General features: G+C 38.6%; 1 protein-coding gene across 2 annotated transcripts in view; it reads right to left on the minus strand.

The window, feature by feature from the left end:
- The window catches only part of LOC126482398 (mucosa-associated lymphoid tissue lymphoma translocation protein 1 homolog), a 130,744-nt gene that overhangs the window by 21,196 nt on the left and 89,741 nt on the right, over nt 1-19,807 (minus strand). For both annotated transcript variants that reach the window (XM_050106511.1, XM_050106513.1), the window contains exons 9-10: nt 17,440-17,645; nt 10,296-10,394 (exon numbers count right to left, since the gene is read on the minus strand). In XM_050106511.1, coding sequence (XP_049962468.1) covers nt 10,296-10,394; nt 17,440-17,645 — 305 coding nt within the window. The remainder of the gene's footprint in view (nt 1-10,295; nt 10,395-17,439; nt 17,646-19,807) is intronic.

Consider the following 19,807-nt stretch of genomic DNA (forward strand, 5'->3'; position numbering starts at 1 on the left):
CAGCTTTGATTCCTTGTTGTTAGCCTTCCCAGGTAAAGAAAGGCTTCTTCTTCTTCTTCTTCTTCTTCTTCGCGGATGGATCACTTAGGACCACGCGTAATCAACATTTGTTGGCCTTCCTTTTCGCCCAATATTCCTTCATAAACAACGAATGGCCTAGCTTTCGATGCGTAGACCACAGATGTCGGTTAGTTTTTCTCTCTTCTTCCTCAAAACCCCGTGTGTTTGTGATTTTTCTGATTTCATTTCTATCGTGTAGATTTGGAGACCCTAATTCTCTCAGATCTTTTTCTGTCTGTTTGTACCAGTTTGGTCTTGTAGTTTTGTTCTTTAAAAATGTATGGATTTTGTGCGTTAACCTGTTTGAGGCCATTCTTTCTAAATGCCCCATGAATTGGATTCTTCTCATGTGCATTGTGTCTGTTATTTTGGAGATATTTTTATATATTTCGCCATTGGGCTTTGGATTATGCACACCATCTTTAGTTCTTGGTCCTAGGATTTTCCTCATTATTTTACGTTCTTTCACTTCTAATTCCTCTTTTAGTGTTCTGTGTTGAAGGTTTAGTGTCTCAGATGCGTAGAGAGCTTCGGGTTTAATTACTGTTGTGTAGTGTCATATTTTGCAGTTCCACGAGAGACTCTTTTTGTTGTAAATGTTTTTTGTTAACTGGAACGCCGTCTCCATTTTCTGGACTCTTGATCTGACAGATTTCTTTTCATTACAATTTTCTGCAATCCATTCACCTAAATATTTAAATTCTTTTACTCGAGAGATGTAGTTATTACCAATTTTGAGATCAGAAGGTGCATCTTTGATGTCAGTCATAAATTTTGTTTTTTCAAATGAAATTTGTAATCCTATTTTTGCTGCCTGCTATTATAATAATTCTAGCTGCTTCTGTGCATCAGTAATGTCTTGTGCGATCAGTGCCATGTCATCAGCAAATGCTAAACAGCCTAATTCTATGCCCTTACATCTTGGTGCCAGTCCGTGTGCTGGTGCACCTGCTTTTCTCCATTCTCTAACAACTTTTTCAAGAGCACAATTGAAGAGCACTGGGGACAGTACATCCCCTTGTTGTACTCCTGTGCCTATTTCAAATTCTGTGCTCAATTCTCCCATAAATTGTACTTTGGATTTGGTCTCCGTGAGTGTTTCTTTTATGATGATTGTTGTCTTTTGATCTAGTCCAAATTCTGCCAAAAAGGGATTCTCGGTCTATACTGTCATATGCTTTTATAAAGTCGACAACAAAGGCTTTTACTTGTTTTATAATTTTTTTTCCATCCAGGAATATGTCAACTAGAGCTTCCTTGTTGCTTATTCTCATCACATTTTTCTTTTATATGTTTATCTTCCTTCCATACTCCTTATCCCTTCTTGCAATACTCTTCAGCATCTTCTATAGCTCCTCTTCTGAATGCTAGCATTGCGATCACCTATGTATTTTATAGTCTTTATCCTTCTGCCTCCAATTACAATGCCTCTTGCATTCTCTATGGCCTTTCCTATCAGTTATTCTCCATATACACTATACTAAGTATCCGGTCACATGGCTGAAAATGACTTAAAAGTTCGTGGTGCCCTCCATCGGTAATGATGGAATTCAATATGATGTTGGCCCACCCTTAGCCTCGATGACAGCTTCCACTCTTGCAGGCATACGTTCAATCAGGTGCTGGAAGGTTTCTTGGGGAATGGTAGCCCATTCTTCACAGAGTGCTGCACTGAAGAGAGGTATCAATGTTGGTTGGTGTGACCTGGCACAAAGTTGGCGTTCCAAAACATCCCAAAGGTGTTCTATGGGATTCAAGTCAGGACACTGTGCAGGCCAGTCCATTACAGAAATGTTATTGTCATGTAACCAGAGGCCGTGCGTTATGAACAAGTGCTCGATTGTGTTGACGGATGCAGTCGCCATCCCCATATTGCTTTTCAACAGTGGGAAGCAAGAAGGTGCTTAAAACATCAATGTAGGCCTGTGCTGTGATAGTGTCACACAAAACAAGAAGGGGTGCAAGCCCCTTCCATGAAAAACACAACCACACCATAACACCACTGCCTCCGAATTTTACTGTTGGCAGATGACGTTCACCAGGCATTCACCATAACCACACCCTGCCATTGGATCGCCTGTGTGTACTGTGATTCATCACTCCACACAACGTTTTTCCACTGTTCGATCGTCCAATGTTTACGCTCCTTACACCAAGTGAGGTGTCGTTTGGCTTTTACCGGCATGATGTGTGGCTTATGAGCATCCGCTCGACCATGAAATCCAAGTTATCTCACCTCCCACCTAACTGTCATAGTACTTGCAGTGGATCCTGATGCAGTTTGGAATTCCTGTGTGATGGTCTGGATACATGTCTGCCTATTACACATTATGACCCTCTTCAACTGTCAGCAGTCTTTGTCAGTCAACAGACGAGGTCGGCCGGTACACTTTTGAGCTGTACATGTCCCTTCACGTTTCCACTTCACTATCATGTCAGAAACAATGGACCTAGGGCTGTTTAGGAGTGTGAAAATCTCTCGTACAGACATAAGACACAAGTGACACCCAATCACCTGACCACGTTCAAAGTCTGCTAGTTCTGCCGAATGCCCCATTCTGCTCTCTCACGATGTCTAATGACTACTGAGGTAGCTGATATGGAGTGCTTGGCAGTAGGTGGCAGCACAATGCACCAATATGAAAAACATATGTCTCTGGGGTTTCCAGATACTTTCGATCACATAGTTTATGTTGAATAGCTTCAGTGACACCGAGGATTTTTGCTTTACATTTGTCCCGATGCTCATTTCTTCAGTTCACTCATTCCCTACTCTGTCACTTTTTGCTTTGTATACATTTCCTTCATAAATCTGTCTTTCCAGTCAATACCCACATATTTTAAAATTCTCAGGTATATACTCCAGTTGACTCTTGCTGAGTTACATAAAAAATCCAGGGCAACAGACAAAATATTAGTGTCCCCTTAAAAGTCCTGTCTTCATACCCACATTATAAAAACAGCAAATTAGTCAACTTTTTATTCTCGCTTGGGTTAGTTGGAGTATTGCAGCTGTGCCATAAATATAGTGAAACTATCAACAACTGTGTGATTGAAACAAGAGTAGCTGATATGCTACAATCTACGAATGAAGAGGAAATACTTTTCTGATGTGAACTGTTGGTACATTTTCTTCCTACTCATTATGTTTCTAACAATTAATTACTGTATGTTTGATGCATATACATACGTCTGTGAAAATTTTGTCTGTATCAAAATAGGACACGCATGAGCTGAATACTGTTGAATACATTGTAACAGATTATATGCTAGTACCTAGGCCTGGAAATTTGTTTCTCTTGAGAATTATAGCTCAATTCTTGAACATCTTGAGAAATGTTGAACGGCAGTACCATCTCTTGACTAGGACATACAAATCAATGTACTGTTAATGTAAGAATTATCCTCTATGAGTGGGGCTCTCAGATAAGGCTTGAATCAGTTACATACAACTTTAGTTAACCTACGTGTCAGTCAGCACCATCTGTCGCAGTCTCTGACATGTTAACTACAGAAAAAAAAAGAAAAAAAAAAAGAAAAAAAAGATCAGACACTTGTGACATGGCTCTAGCTGGTTGCATTTCTAGCTGATCTATCCGAACAGCTGTCATAAGTTAGATTATGGATGTGGGTCAGTCCTTGTTTTGGAGGTGCATAATAATTTGGGCTGGAATCAGAGACTCGAGTTTCACTTAGGGAATAATGGCCAACTTGAAGTACTGACATACAGAAGGAAAACATGTGTGACTGCAGGGGAGTGAGAGAAAATTTCATGAAATACTGTGCCACACAACTTATGATGGCTTGCTGAGTACAGATGTAGATGAAAACAATTTTACCTTCTAACAGGCAACTGAAGACACTTCACTGAATATCTGTAGCCCATCTTACAGCCCCACACTAAAAACAATAGTATCACAAAAAATGATTCCAGAAGACTGGGGCAAAATATCGGCAGTATTTAGTCACAATTCTAGATTTTCAGACTTCTTTGTTGGTTGATGTCACAGCAATTAATGCCCAGTGACTATAATCAATTTGCCTTCAGGCCAGAGCACTTTTTGAAATGTTTCTAGATACAATCAATAATTATTAGCAGGGAATTTGATCATAAGAACTGTTAAAATAAAACTCTAAGAATCTGAATACATTTTTCACTTCTAAAATAGATTACCACTGAAAGTTTTATTTTATGTGATGGAATATTTCATTTTTATATGTGAATTAAATATTACAGGATGTACAGTCTGAGACACACATTCTTGTTAACACAATGATTCATCTTCGAAACAAGTTCCAAATCTCAGTTGATGCATGACTGCTGGTGAGTCATGCCCACTGCACTCTGACGTAAGGAACTAATATACTGGTCACAAATATAATATTGAAACTTATTTTCTAGGATATATGTGATATGTTCTCAAGCCTTTGATTTCTTATTCACTGCCATCAATATGCACTAAAAGCATTGAGTTTAGAATTGCTCTCTTCTATTCCTAGAAAATGAGTGTTATGGCTAAAATGAAATGTCCAAATTTTCCTCATGTATTCTTGGCATTGCACTTGATGGCATGTATGTTACTTGCTGCGAAGCAAGGGCAGCACCTAAATTTGTATCTCAGCTGCTGGCCCTATCCACAAGAGTCTGAGCCTGTTATTTCCCTTCAGTCTTTCAGAGTGCCACGGAATTGTGGCAGGTTTACATTCCTGAGGGTCTCATGAAGCATGCTTTATAAGAACTGCAATCAGAAGTTGTCTTCTATCTCAAAATACATGCGCTCATTTTCCCACCCTTACAAGCACCTGAGAGAGAGAGAAGCATATTTGTTTTAAAAAAAGACTTGAATCTTGTCAACGATAAAATCACTGCATTCTTTCGAGTGGAATTAATGACTCCCATGTGTTCCTGCTACAGGATGCTGTGCAGTACGGAAAAGATTTCAATGCAGTGTCAAAGCGACGGATTTACATATCCTCGCATGGCCAAACCGCTGTCTCCCAAGCTAGTTCCACTGACAAGTTGATTTCCTTGCGACTACCACAATGCAGATTAGAAGATAGTGAGAACTCGGATGTGGAATCACCAGTCAAATTATCAACATTCCTTCAAATGTTGGCAAATGCAGACTTGCCCTCTGAACGAACAGTACGCCATTAATGGAAAAGATAAAGACAAAGGAATACTGATGGGGAAAAAATCGCAACAACAAAAAATAATTAATACAGAGTAATGAAATTTTAGGGATACATTTGTCTAGGATATATATTATGTGATTAATATTGCAAGATCACAGGTTAATGTAAGTGCAAATGTGAAATGCTGGTACATTAACAACCAGTGTAGGTGCCAAAATGCAAGCATGCAAACGTGCATGCTTTGCATTGTATAGGTGCTGCATGTCAGTTTGTGGGATGAAGTTCCATGTCTGTTGCACTTGGTTGGTCAACACAGGGATGGTTAATGCTGGTTGTGATTGGTAGTAGAATTGTTATCCGATGATGTCCGATATGAACTCGATTGGAGACAGATCTGGTGATTGAACAGGCCAAGACAACATATCTATACACAGTAGAGCATGTTGGGTTACAACAGCAGCATGTTGGCAAGTGTTTTTCTGTTGGAAAACACCCCCTGAATGCTCTTCATTAATGGCCGCATGACAAGTCAAATCTGTTCGAGTCTAAAGTCAAGCGCTGGCATGCCAGTCGGAAATGATAGAGCAGAGAGGGCTGTGAAGAAGACATCAGCCAAGAGCACACTGACCGACCCCTCTCTAGGATGACAACACGACAGCAGTGTCCTCTAGGTGAAGAGAACATAAGCTTCAAGGCCAGCGACCTATAGAAGCATCCACTGTATTACCTCACTTGTATCGGAATCATTACTCTTAAGTACACTAATTACTATAACTCACGAATTGGTTCCACAACTTCATTATTAATTTCTACAATTTTCTTTTCAACACAGTGATTGTACATTATTTGGGCCATGTTGTTGTTGTTGTTGAGAAAATGAATTCATTATGTTGGATTTCATATTTTATCATTAGTCTGACACTTCCCAAGCATCTATAACTGCACGATGTATTAGCAGACAATTCATGCAGATTCCAGGATACTGGCTTTCTGCTCTCTACAGTACAAAGGGTTGCTGAAAGTCACAAGGGAATTATTTTTACTGAGGAAGAAAATACAGCAACATAAATCTGTAATTCAAAACATAATTGAAACCACATTTCAGTGGCTACTCCTGCTAGAAGCTATTTGAATATTTTCATTCTGTGAGCCTAGATCCCCTTTGGCAGAACATCAAACAATGTTTCTTGCAATTAAGGCTCAATCACATCAAACCTAATTTTTATACTTTTCTCGCAGATTAAGAGAAACTATATTATGGTAGCCAAAGGCAATGGCTTGATAAATGGCAAAATATAAAAACAGAAGAATAAAAATATGGCTTGCTATGCTTTTTGTAATCTAAATGAGGGTTTCAGAATTAAGGTTCAGGTCTCTCTGATACTGAAACTTTACAATCAATGTGTATTACCAGGTTTGACATATGAGAGTGAGAAATGTACTTTTAATGCAGAGACAATTCAAAACTGAGGGGTCCTCAGTGGGCAGGAGAAAGATGCCGTCTAGGAATCGTGAGGAGACACACAAAACAACTGGATTAGAGAACAGGACATATACGCAGGCAAATCATGGAAGTTATTTTGTGATCTTTTAAGAGAAGAGAGAAGTCCAAGACAATACTCTCATGGAAGATGGATGCTTATGGCTGACAGACTGTAATGCAGGGAGAATTTTGGGAAATCTTTTAAATGCTGTTACTGACAGAATTGTTATTGATTTGTAGCATTCTTAAAATAATTCAAAATGGTCTCATCATGTAACATTCCTTAATTGTTTGCTAAATTTTGTTTTCTTTTCATTTAAATCATCAGAAATTGTTAATTGAGTCTGTGCAGAATTATGTGGTACATTACATTTGAGACCCCAAAGTATACATTACCACAAAGATAAAGTGCTATCATGAGCAAGTTCTGTAGACTAGATTAACAATGAACCATGATTAATGATATGTGGCTTACATTATTTATTTAGAGCATTTGTCATTCTCTACTTGGGCTTAAAAAGGGCTGTCAGTCAGTTTATTACTATTTGCCAAACTTTTATTAATGCTGGCTTTCTTAGTTCTGATTTGGCAGAATTCGAGAGAATTCAAGTTGACACATCCAGCCACTACCAGTCTAAAAGATCAAACAATAAAAGTAGTGAGTGTTACAATGTAGTAACTATACATGAACATCATGTTATGCTGTTTGTTTTTAAATGAGTGATGGTGAAATTGTGACACCAGCAAAAAGTGATACTTTTTACTTATTATGTTCATGAAATGTTGAAGTGTCTGTGTCACATATACTTCCCTAAATGTTTGTTACTGTACACTACTCATCTTACCATGGCAGCTTGAGTGTGCTTGGTATATCTTATTTCCATGGCTCCTTTCACACAGTTATGAGAGGTAGTCAAAGGTAAACTGAACACCCACCACAATGGAACCAAGAAAAATGATCACCACATGCTTTAAGAGATTTATCCCACTGGGAGATGAGATGGTCAATTCCAGTTTCATAGAAAGCGGTTTGCAGCTGATGGATTCACAACAGCACCCACTATTTCAGTTCCTTGTCTGACAGAAACCGATGTCCATGCAGCTTTTTCTTCCACACGGGAGAGATCCAGAATGTACGGATGATGTTGCAATGTTTCCTAACCAAATCACTTAAGTGTAGCCTGTGTCCGATTGGCAGGGTGGGGGCAGGTTTATCGTGCATCAAGGAGAGTCTGTCTGACAGCATTACTGGACGTTTTGGCTCTACAGCACATCACTGTTTGTGGAAAGAATTTTCACAGCGCTGCACACTGATTGTGGTTCCATACTATAGGAACCCATGAGCAGTGTGTGCCCGCTGTGTTGGAGGAGGAGAAATTGTGTGAACAGCCTTTGATTTCTTTGCAGGGGGAAATGTGGGATGTTCCCACTGTTGGCTCTGCTGTTGGGCAGAGTCATCCTGTTGCACGGTAATGCCCGTTCCCACATTGCCAACTGGACGAAGTCTATGATTCAGCAATTTGGTTGGGAAACGAAAGTTCTCTATACAGCTTAGATCTTTCACAATGTGATTTTCACATCTTTAGTGACCTGGAGAAAGACTTGTGGACACCAGCTTCAGTCGGACAAGGAAGTGCAAGAGCGAGTGCAGTTGTAGATCTGTCAGTGGCTGGCTGCATTCCATGAAGCAGGAATTGATTGGCTCTTTTCCCAGTGAATAAATGTGTGGTGAATACTTTTGAATGGAACCAGTCCATGGTCCCACTGTGGCAGGTGTTCAGTTTTAATTTGACTGACTCTTATATGCTGGTGAGCAAGAAAGTTTGACCATAATACAGTTTCTCTTAATCTGCGAGAAAACTATAAAAATATGTCCATCTTTGAAGGACAAAAATTATTAGGTTTGATGGGATTGAGCCTTAATTGCAAGGAACATTGTTTCACATTCTGCTAAAGGGGATCTAGGTTCACAGAATGTAAATATTCAAATAGCTTCTAGCAGGAGTAGCTGCTGAAATGTGGTTTCAATTATGCTTCGAATTACTGGTGATTTATGTTGCTGTATTTTCTTCTTCAGTAAAAATAATTCTGCTCTCTACAGAACAAAGGGTTGCTGAATTCACAAGGGAATTATAATAAAAAAAAATAAAAAAAAGAAGAAAGACATGTTGAGAGGTTGGTGGAAAAAAATAAATCAGTGCGCTGTGTTTTGCAACTCAAATATTGAGGGTATAATCACTCAGTATTTTATTGGAGTTAAATAAAATCAGTATTAAAGACTGCAGATGATGCAATCGTCTTTTTCTAAGAGAGAGAGAGAGAGAGAGGGAGAGGGAGAGGGAGGGTTAAACATACATTCATTCATGCACTCCACAGACTGAAAAAATGTCCATGACAAACTTCCATCTAAATCTGGGAACAGAGTGTTTCAAACAACATGTTGCAAACAAACACACAAATGTACAGTGAGAAGGAAAATCACATATAGTTCATCAGAATTGTTGCAAATAATACTTGAAGTAAATTTCACATAAATGTAGATGTGGATTTTGAAGAAATTACACTCTCATGAACATGGATGGGAACGGAAAATGGCTGAGGCATTTTTGGATGACCAATGCTAACAGTTGCCTAAAGTGATTGAGGGAAACCACAAAATACTAGAATTAGAGTTGTTGGGCAGGGATTGCAATCTTACTCCTGTAGAACAACAGATAGTGTCTTAACCAATGCCCTATTTTGCCCAACACATACAGTCTGAGCAAAAATCGAAGCATAACAATAAACTTGTACCACGTACAGTTCCAATGTTTAAGTATTAAACTCTGCACACCTCAAAGAAAACCCTAAATAAAATCAAACATTTTGTAAAAAAGAAGATACATAAAGAAGTACATGTATTTTAATCTTTACTAGATGAAACATAGCAAAGAAAGATGGGAGGGGAAATCATATTTATTTTATCACAGAGTTCAACAAAATAAAGAACACTCAGCACTCAATAACAATTTAAATTACCATAAAAATGATAACAACTAAAAAAGTCGAGAATGATAAGGCGTTTCGAAAACCTGCATAGATATACAGTTACAGAGTCCCAGCATTCAGGAAGCTATCAACGTTAAGAGTCAAACCACATTGGTGGATTGTCATACTAAAACTGAGTATACCCAAAAACCATTTGTCAAAAGTGTAACATATCCTACAGGGTGTTATCTGGCCTGGCTCATTCAGCAGTCATGCTTTGTATACTTTCGACAAACATCTTTTGGGTGTACTCAGTTTTAGTATGACAACCCACCAATATGATTTGACTTTTAATGTGGATAACATCCCGAAAAATCGGAGTCCATAATCGTCTATATACATACTAAGAATATAACCATTATAAACCTGAAAATGCGTCTACACTGATGTGAGACTGGTAGCTGCAGATAAAGCACCATCATAGGGCTATGCAGCTTTTGTAAGCACCTCATCATTCTTTACTTTTTTACTTGTTATAACTTTTATGATTAATGCAGCCATAACATAGCACACATTAAACACATTAGTTAGCAGTCAGATCTACATTTTTCTGTAATGTATTATTGTATGATTTTTTGTTTTCACATACCAATAACTGGATCTGTTAAAAAGTATGGTTTTGAAGTGTTGTAGTACACAGATGGCATCATTCTGTCAGCAGCATCAGAAGGCTCATTGTTCTCAAATTCTAGAAAAACAAAAAGAGACACAATTTTTTTTGTAGGTCTGGGATACAATGAATTAAAATTTAGACAAAATCTGAACTAGTGAATAGTATTATACTTTGTAGAGTACACACTCTGTGGTTACCAGCTTCAGCCAGAGAAAACAGGGCAGTGCCGATGGCTCAATAGTTCTGAGATTTCAGAAACTGAAAGCCAAAGGAAATGCAGATAAGAATAATAATACAGGATGACAATTATTGAACTATATGAAATAAAATTGTCTTAATTTCTGAATGGTTTACATTGGGACATTCAAACTGCACAGTTGGTCATGGGGCATGATGGGAATTAGTATGCACAGTATGGTTTTGTACAGCAACGAAGTCCGCTTTCATTTGGATGGGTTCGTCAATAAGCAAAACTGTCACATTTGGCGGCTGAGAATCTGCATTTCATTATTGAGAAGTCTCTTCATCCTCAATAGGTGACTGTGTGGTGTGCAATGTCCAGTCACAGAATAATTGGTGTGATATTCCTTGATGGCATGGATGGTGACTACCAAACGGTACCTGAAGGTTTTGGAAGACAATTTCATCCCCATTATCCAACGTGACCCTGATTTCCACAAGATATGGTTCATGCAAGATGGAGCTTGACCCCATCAAAGCAGGAGTAGGTTTGATGTCCTGGCAGGGACTGCATTCTATCTCTGGGATACGAAGAGGCCACTGGCATGGCCCTCGATTGGCCACCTTATTCTCCGGTTCTGAACACATGTAACTCCTTTTTGTGGGGCTATATTAAAGACAAGGTGTACAGTAATACTTCCAAAACCATTGCTGAGCTGCAAACAGCCACTGAAGAGGTCACTGATAGCATCGATGCTCAAGCACTTCAGCGGGCCATGCAGAATTTCACTATTTGTCCGTGCCACATCATCGCCAATGATGGCAGGCATATCGAACTTGACATAACCTAAATGCGAATATTTATAGTGATGTTTATATGTTGACTAAAGTGTGTGCATGTCGCAGTTTGAAACTAATTTACTTTTTTTTTTATTTAGTTCAATAATTGTCACTCTGTATACCACAAAACACATATTGACTTTGGGTGAATCTCGTACATGTTCTCTGTGTGAGTTCTGTAAGCCTCAAATTCAAACACTGTGTGTGTTATCACTATCAATAGCATTCTAAAGCTCATCGGAAAATGCCACACTTTTGCATTTGTTTTCATGAGGTAGAGCCTATAACAGCGGCAACTTGTTTGGCTTCATAACCAACCAACGTCTACAAACATGCAAAATTGTTGTTGTAGGCAATTGTAACAGTTTTATGAGACTACAATGGAAAGCAGTTTGAATTTGAAAACATTTTCCCAGAAACACATGGGTGGCCAAGACCCATTTCTTTACACACACGTCCTGTGTCTACAGACTGTTGACACCAATCTCCGAATGTTTCATCCGGAGAATGCACTGTAATCAAATTTGAGAACACAAATTATTTCTGCTATGGAGTAGCCATTTTGCAACATGTGATGGCAACCATGTGAACAAAGGACATCCGACATCTAGTGGCAATGAATATAAACTAGACAATTTATCCATTCCTCCAATAGCTGAGCTGTGGCACAGCATTCGTTACTTATGACAACATAATACTTTGTAATATACATATTCAATTTGAAACAACATGTATTTCTGCATTCTCGCGGTGGCGATGAAATTTTACTTGTATGTGTCACAAGACTGCCTGTAGAGACAGTTGATTTCAAGCTCCAGAGTGTTTGATACCTTACAGCTTCATGACACTTGGGGCAAGGTTGATATGCAATTAAATATTTTGTTGCAAACTAACAATCTAAGTGTTTTATACGTTAGTATTTTGGGGGAAATTGTATTTGTAATGGAAGATTATACACCTCAATATTTCACGTGCTGCATGAGCGATAGCAATATCTGTAGCTTTGCTATTCCTACACTGGAATTACATAACAGCAGTGTCAATAGCTGCCACCCACACTGGAAAGTTTCAAAAATGGAGAATTCAGGATTAAATCTAATTGAATGGCTCAAAAGGTAGATATCCTAAAAGGTGATGTTAAAAACTACTGGGAGATAATGCTGCATAAAAATTCTACATTTGCACGTCCTCCCTCCGAAAGCCCACAAGAGAGGAGCATGAAAAGCAGCTAAGATTTGGCAATGCCATTGCAAATATTTAGCAACTCTGTGATGGTGCATTTACTTACATATAAGGTACTCAATTGTACCGATAAATGCACTAGGTATTCCCTTCCCACTTCTGTGACTCATACTAGACAATCTTCATGAAAAATGAGTCACTGGAATACAAAATTTAATTTTTGAAGTCCAGGAATGCCATTCTTCACACAAGTAAAAACTGTTCTTACCTTTAATGTTGTGTTATGAGGCTCAGTGACCACTATTGCTATTAGAGATACCTGCCGCTGGCCGTGTCTCATTAGCTCATTGGCTCCCCAGGTGTCTGGTGATGTAAGGGGGGTATAAACTAACCCCATTGGAGATCAGTGCACTGAAAGTTCTTATTTTTCATTTTATTTAATGAAGCTGCAAATTGCTAGAAGGAATTCTTTAATGAAATCTGAAGAAAATCTTTGCACATTAAGGCTTCTTGCAAGCTTGACTTAATAAGCTGTGTTAGTGGTCATAGATGTCTGCTTTGTGAATACCAAGCTGCTTCACCATACAAATGTCTCTGAACAGGTGATACAGTCAGACTGACTACCTTAAATATAACTTTTGATCAGTGTTAAGTTCTCCATGAATCCAGACAGGGATCTCCAAACGTTCAATGTGTGTGCACTGCAATAGAGAATCCACTGGAAGGTATTCACATAGCTTATCACATACATTTACCATAAGGAACCAAACAACAGTGAAACACGACTCTGCACTCACTGCTCACTGTAGATTTACAGAAACATACGAATTCCCCTAAAAAAAAAATAATTTTCATCTAGAATCACCTTTAAGGGGACACAGTCGCGAGGGAACTCCCATAAGGAATCAATGCTACAACAAGCAAACATCAGGTACACTTTCTGAAGTAACTAATGGAGATAAAGACCTGAAACTTTTACAGTGTACAGCTGAAAAATCATTCTCAAATCACATAAAAAATGGTTAATGTATTTTATATATTTCATGAGTAATCAGTTTTTTGTTATATAAGACAAAAAATTAAAACTTTTCTAAACACCTTGGAGCTTGTAAATCTGTTCTTTTTATCACTACTGGTCTATTTTTTTATCTAATTAATCGTCGTCGTATTAACAAGAGATACTGTAAGTCTGATGTCTGTAGCAGTCATAGTTTTTGAGAAAAGTGTACCAGAAGGTCAAAAAATGTAGTTTTGAGAAAAATGGTATTAAAGTTTTACATGCAAGAAAGTAATGTACAATGTCATACAGACACACTTTTAAAACATTCCAGGGCTGTACTGTGGCTCAGCTTCTTGATCTTTATCTTCTTTTCTTTGATCTTCTGGCTATCCTGGCCTCCTTGGTAGCATTTCCTGCAGAAATATCAGCATAATGGATACGGTCCATGTCAATCTTTTTCAGTCCCCTTTCAGTATTGATACCATCCTTTGTTCCCTAGAGTCTTAATACATCAGTCTTCTTTGACACACCAGCATTGAAGCACATCACTGCATCATGAACACCAAATTTTACTGTTTCTTTTCTAACGAAAACAGTTTTTGGTAGCCTTGTCCAAATGACAGAATTCAAACTTTCATTTGGGTTTTGAGTTTTTCCATAGTGACCACTTTTTCAAGAGCTCTTGTTGGCTAAGGTCCCTGAAAATGGGTTTCACAGCTAGCAGGATTTTTTCTGGAATTGAATGTTTGTGCTTATAGCTGGAAGATGTAGCTGGGTTGTTGAATTTGCACCAGCTGTCAGGTCCCTGTGGGCAAAGGTTATGTTGTGGTTCCCCATCTGCTGAAATTTTATGAAAGAATATAGCCCAGATGGCTCTCCTCATTGCTTCTACATTGTTGCAGTTATTTCTAATGGCCATACCATAATAAGTCTGGATCCTGTCTATTTCAGCCTTTGTCAGGTCCCCTTTACCACCTAACTTTTTTTCCTTACATATCTTTAGAAGTCGTGATCCCATTCTTTTCTGTACATGTCCTATACATTCCAGTTTATTAATTTTGACTCTAGGCCCATAAGGTTTATCTTCTACCACTTTCTGATAAGCCTTACTGACCTCGTCCCCAAGATAGTCTGTATAGAGGATACCTCCTGACTGCACAGACCTTTTGAAAATGTTAGCAACACCAGCCACTTCCATGCCTTCAATAGAACCATCATAGTCCTTTTTGCACAGATGTTGTATAGTGGGATTTTTGCTGCAGATGTCACAGAACTTAGTAATAATTTCAATATCCAGAACCTTCCCAGTATCAAAAGAAGTTGCTGACACAATGCCATTTAGGGATGTATGCCCACGTTTCTGCCAACTGCCATCAAAGCCAGCAGAAATTTGCCTTGGGTCAGATTTCGAATCATTCAACTGAACTGCTTCTTTGGCTGCTTTCAACATTGTAGATTCACTTACCTCAGCTACAACTGCACCAATAGTCTTGTTGTAAACATCAAACTTTCTTGGAGGTGGAGGAATGTTCATCACTGCACAAAGAACAGCACCTGCACTTCGCCCTTTTCCAATAGATCTAAGTGCATACACTAATCTTAAATTGTTTTCATACAATCTGCTTCTTGTTACATGGGATGACATTGTATTGTCAGTACAGCTACATTCCAAACATGTCAAAACTAAATTACAAACAATTCCCTTGGTTTTCACCACATCTTCGTGCAAAGTAACGTTTCCACCACAGTTTTTACAATTTGTGTGTTTTTCGATAAGTTCACGTAATAACCTCATGGAAATCAGAATGTTTGTGTCAATAACAACAGAGACACTGTTCACACCACATATTGCATTGTCACGCATTTGAGAGGCACTTGGAAAATCGGCAGCACCTAGAAACTTCTTGCTTGAAGCACTGACACTCGCACTGACTTCACTTTCAATATTATTTTCTGCCCTCTGTTCAAAACTAGCAGTTTCACAGTTTATTTTTACATATTTATTTCCACGAAACTTAAGCTTACATCCAAACTTCCTTATTCTACCCATTGTGTTATAACGTTTCACAAAATCATTACATTTGTATCACCAAAACGTAAACAACTAGGATGAAGAAACTGACAAACGATAGTCGACAATGCAGAAAGGCTGGCAAACATCAGAATAACAATTCTCTCTTTCAACCCAAATAAAGAGTATTTATATCTGTGGAACATAAATGATTGTTGTACTATAGTCAATGCTGACTACTGCGCAAGACACAGCAAAAATGGATGTGGCGCTAGTTACCATGCTTCACGAACAAATTAATAACTCCGAATATAATAATCAGATTTGTATGAAACAAACGGCATTTTGTAGCCAAATAATTGGAGCATAGATTAAGGCTAAAAAAAAATAAAAAATAAAAATTTGATTTTTTTGAGCCTGTTCGTGACTGTGTCCCCTTAAATGGTAAAAGAATGACATTTAACACATTAATAATAACAATAAACAACATATTGAGATACTTTTAATAGATCACAAAATATAAAATAATTTGGAGCCACACTCATATACTGGTATAACAAAACCAGTAAAAGCCCTCTTTCTTTAAAGAAGAGAACTCTGGAGTTTAAAAGAGGTTGAAATGTCTCATTACTCTACAAATGAGTTAATGGGTTAAATATTTTACATTAAGCTTGTACCCAAGAAAAAATTTTGAAATGATTCCTGAAGTATGTTGGGTGTCGCTGAGTGCTCTCATTATGAAACACTGAATGAATATAGTCTGGGTAATTTGCACCCTATATTGAGAACAAGCAAGTTCTTCATGCATCTCAAATGTTTATGATGTTATGTCTCCTGAACTGTGTGTTGTATGATGGTATAATTTTGGAGGTACATTCAGTGGTGATCTAGGTGGTTATCTGGGTAATTTGCACCCTATATTGAGAACAAGCAAGTTCTTCATGCATCTCAAATGTTTATGATGTTATGTCTCCTGAACTGTGTGTTGTATGACGGTATAATTTTGGAGGTACATTCAGTGGTTATCTAGATAGTGTCTGCAAACTGTGTTGAGAATATAGTCAGCAGTAAAGAAGTAATAAACTAAACTTCATGTCTGATGCTAAAGCTTTCTGCATCAACAGCAGAAATGAAGTAAGTGATAAGCTTTTTCCATTCTTCATTTTTCAGGTTACATGTAAATGTCGTGTGACTAGGGCCCCCTGTCAGGTAGACAATTCGCCGGATGCAAGTCTTTCGATTTGATGCCACTTCGGTGACTTGCGTGTCGATGGGGATGGAATGATGATGATTAGGACAACACAACACCCAGTCCCTGAGTGGAGAAAATCTCTGACCCAGCCGGGAATCGAACCCAGGCCCGTAGGATTGACATGCTGTTGCACTGACCACTCAGCTACTGGGGGCGGACAACATTCATGTGAAAGGCACTATAAAAATGTAGGCAACTACTGGTCTGGACTGGCAGATGCAGTCATATGACACTAAGTTTTCTGCTAGACCACTATTCAAGATGTCACACGATGGCTCAAATGAAAGACTTGACTTCCTCCAGGAACTGCCACAGCCTACAGTGCTGCCAGTTTGTGCATACAGTTGGACTTAGAGAAAATTATCAAGAGGCCAAGTTTATTGTTCCACATCATAAGTGTAGTGGGCTTAGACTGCGGCCGATGGCCTTGTTTTTTGTCAAAGTGTGTCATTATCAAAATTTCTCTTCATTGAAATTCACAACATTGAGTAAAAAGCTAAAAACTGGCCTGTAGAACTTGTTTTTAAATCTTTAGGTTGAAAAAAACTAGTACTCTTACGTGAATGAACAATCATCTAAAAAAAATATTACACCTAATATCAAGAATCCTTAAACTGTATACAATGGAATGAATCTAAACTTTACAATTACTTACCTTCAGAAACTTTATTCACTATTGTCAGTACGGACAGGTCGTTACCGAGAAATTTTTTCAAATATTTAACATAAAGACCATTCGTTTCATGTTTTCTTTCAAAGGACTTTAGATTACTTGATGTAGCATAAGCTCGAATGATATTTCTGTCTTGTTTGTATTCAGGAAAGTCATACTTCTCCCAGAACAGTGCTGGATTTTGATCCCTGAAATTAAGGTACAAAAACAAAACTATTCACAATAAATATGGTAATGGAAATTCCTTGGTGCAATATAAATAATGGAAGGAGTATACGTAACAACTCAATGGATAGTACAGTGGTTAACAGACACACAAATACAACTGTACATCGGCAAGTATCAATACAACTTCTTACACATGCACACCATCAGTGGGAATATTAATGATTGCACATGGTACGTGTCTCCCAGAACAGTCTGCATGATGTTGAACACTCTGAAGTCCAACAAGACTCCCAGATGTGTCCCCAACAGAATGTGTGGGACTAGTTCAGATGTTAACTCCATACCAGTGGCAGTATGCAAGCTATAAAGACCAGTTAGAACAGTTGTGGATCAGACTGCCTCAGGAGAAGATATAATGTCTTTATGAACCCTTCCCAACTGAATAAGTGGATGCATTCAGCCCAGAAGGACTACAGTGCACTGGTGTAAGCTGTCACCAGCACACAGGTCGGCAAAGATGTTGCAAGAAGATTGATAACAGGCGCTGGAGCAAGCACGCCTCTCAGGAGAGAGGCTAAAGACAGACTCACAAACAACGTGCCGCTAACGTCCTCTCGACCGCCAGTATTTAGATTGCTGCCACGGACTGGAGGGTCCAGTCAGTCACAAAATCGGAGTCATCAGTCGCAGCCCAGCCAGACAGTCAGCCCAGTTGCAGACAAGTCAGTCACAGTTACTAGTCCCATTACTTGCGTTTATAGTGGGACTTGTACTTCACCAGCAGTAAGGCTAACATGGACTATTAAGGAAGAGCTTGTACCACAACAACTTCCTTAAAGATAAGTAGCTTCTTGTTCTTATGAATACAGAACATTTGCTATTACATGTGCGCAGTTGTGTTATAGAAAGAGGATACGGGCGCCACCGAACATCATCCTCTCCTTGCTTCCTATGGTACAAGACTACATTGTCAATGACGATACAAAATACAGCATCATACTGATATGTGGGCACATACTACCAGGTTCCCTGTAAATGTGACTTGATTTTGATTGGTTGGCTGATTTGGGGGAGGGTCTGAACAGCGAGGTCATCGGTCCCATCAGATTAGGTAAGGAATCATCCTGACATTTGCCAGAAGCAATTTAGGGAAATCACAGAAAAGCTAAATCAAGATGGCCAGACATGGATTTCAACCATCGTCTTTCTGAATGCGAGTCCAGTGTGCTAGCCATCGCGCCACCTCGCTCGGTTCTTGATTTTGTCATCACCAAAATAGCATGACATACCTGCTCAAGGGATAAGTACAGCAACCAGGTCCAAATGGATGTGGGCGGCAGTAGTTATCTGCAGACAATGAGGCTTGCACAGCAGTGCAGTGTGGAGAGTTGCATCATATCGATCCTCTACTTCTGGTATGTGGTGAGCTGTTATTGTTAACTCATTTTGTTGTTAATCACATTGTTACATTCTGTTATTAATATTTACAATAATACATTAGATGATTGCCAATGTGCCAGACTCTGCTGCAGTAGCGGCACTGCATACTAATGTCAAGTGTGGGGATTTGGTGCACTGCTGGATATGATTGTGACCTCAACTCCTCTGTACTGAAGGCAATCCGAACTGCAATCATTACATCAGTGAATTAGAGCATCTTCTTCAGACAACTCCACATGAGACATTTCAACTGGATAATGTCTGATAATGCACAGCAACAAACTTGCAAGTCTTCTTCTATGAATGACAAGTATCACTGCTTTACCTCCAAGTATGTTTGTTTAACATCATCCACCAAACATATGTACGATATAGCTAGTTGGTAATTGGTTTGTCACAGCACTCCAGAAACCAGTCTCAGTGCTTTGTGAATTCACATACAAAGCATGCAGACTGTGATTTCCAACAAATACATCAAACCCCTCTTTGATTCCAGGCCGAGATTTAGAGGTTCTAACTAAAATACATAGGGGTTTCAGATGACACAGAATTCTAAAAATCAATGTAATGTACCCACTCGGTTCATTAGGTTCATTATTCCATATTTATTCTTCTTGCTGTTGCTGTTTTCACAAACATTTATATAAACTTGCATGAGCATACTAGTAATCTTTAATTAGGCAGTACATGATTCTACAAACTTTGTGCAAGCAATTCCAGCTGAATGTTTCAGATGTGAATA

The sequence above is a fragment of the Schistocerca serialis genome, chromosome 5 (genome assembly GCF_023864345.2).
Source record: "Schistocerca serialis cubense isolate TAMUIC-IGC-003099 chromosome 5, iqSchSeri2.2, whole genome shotgun sequence".
NCBI classification, from domain to species: Eukaryota; Metazoa; Arthropoda; class Insecta; order Orthoptera; family Acrididae; genus Schistocerca; species Schistocerca serialis.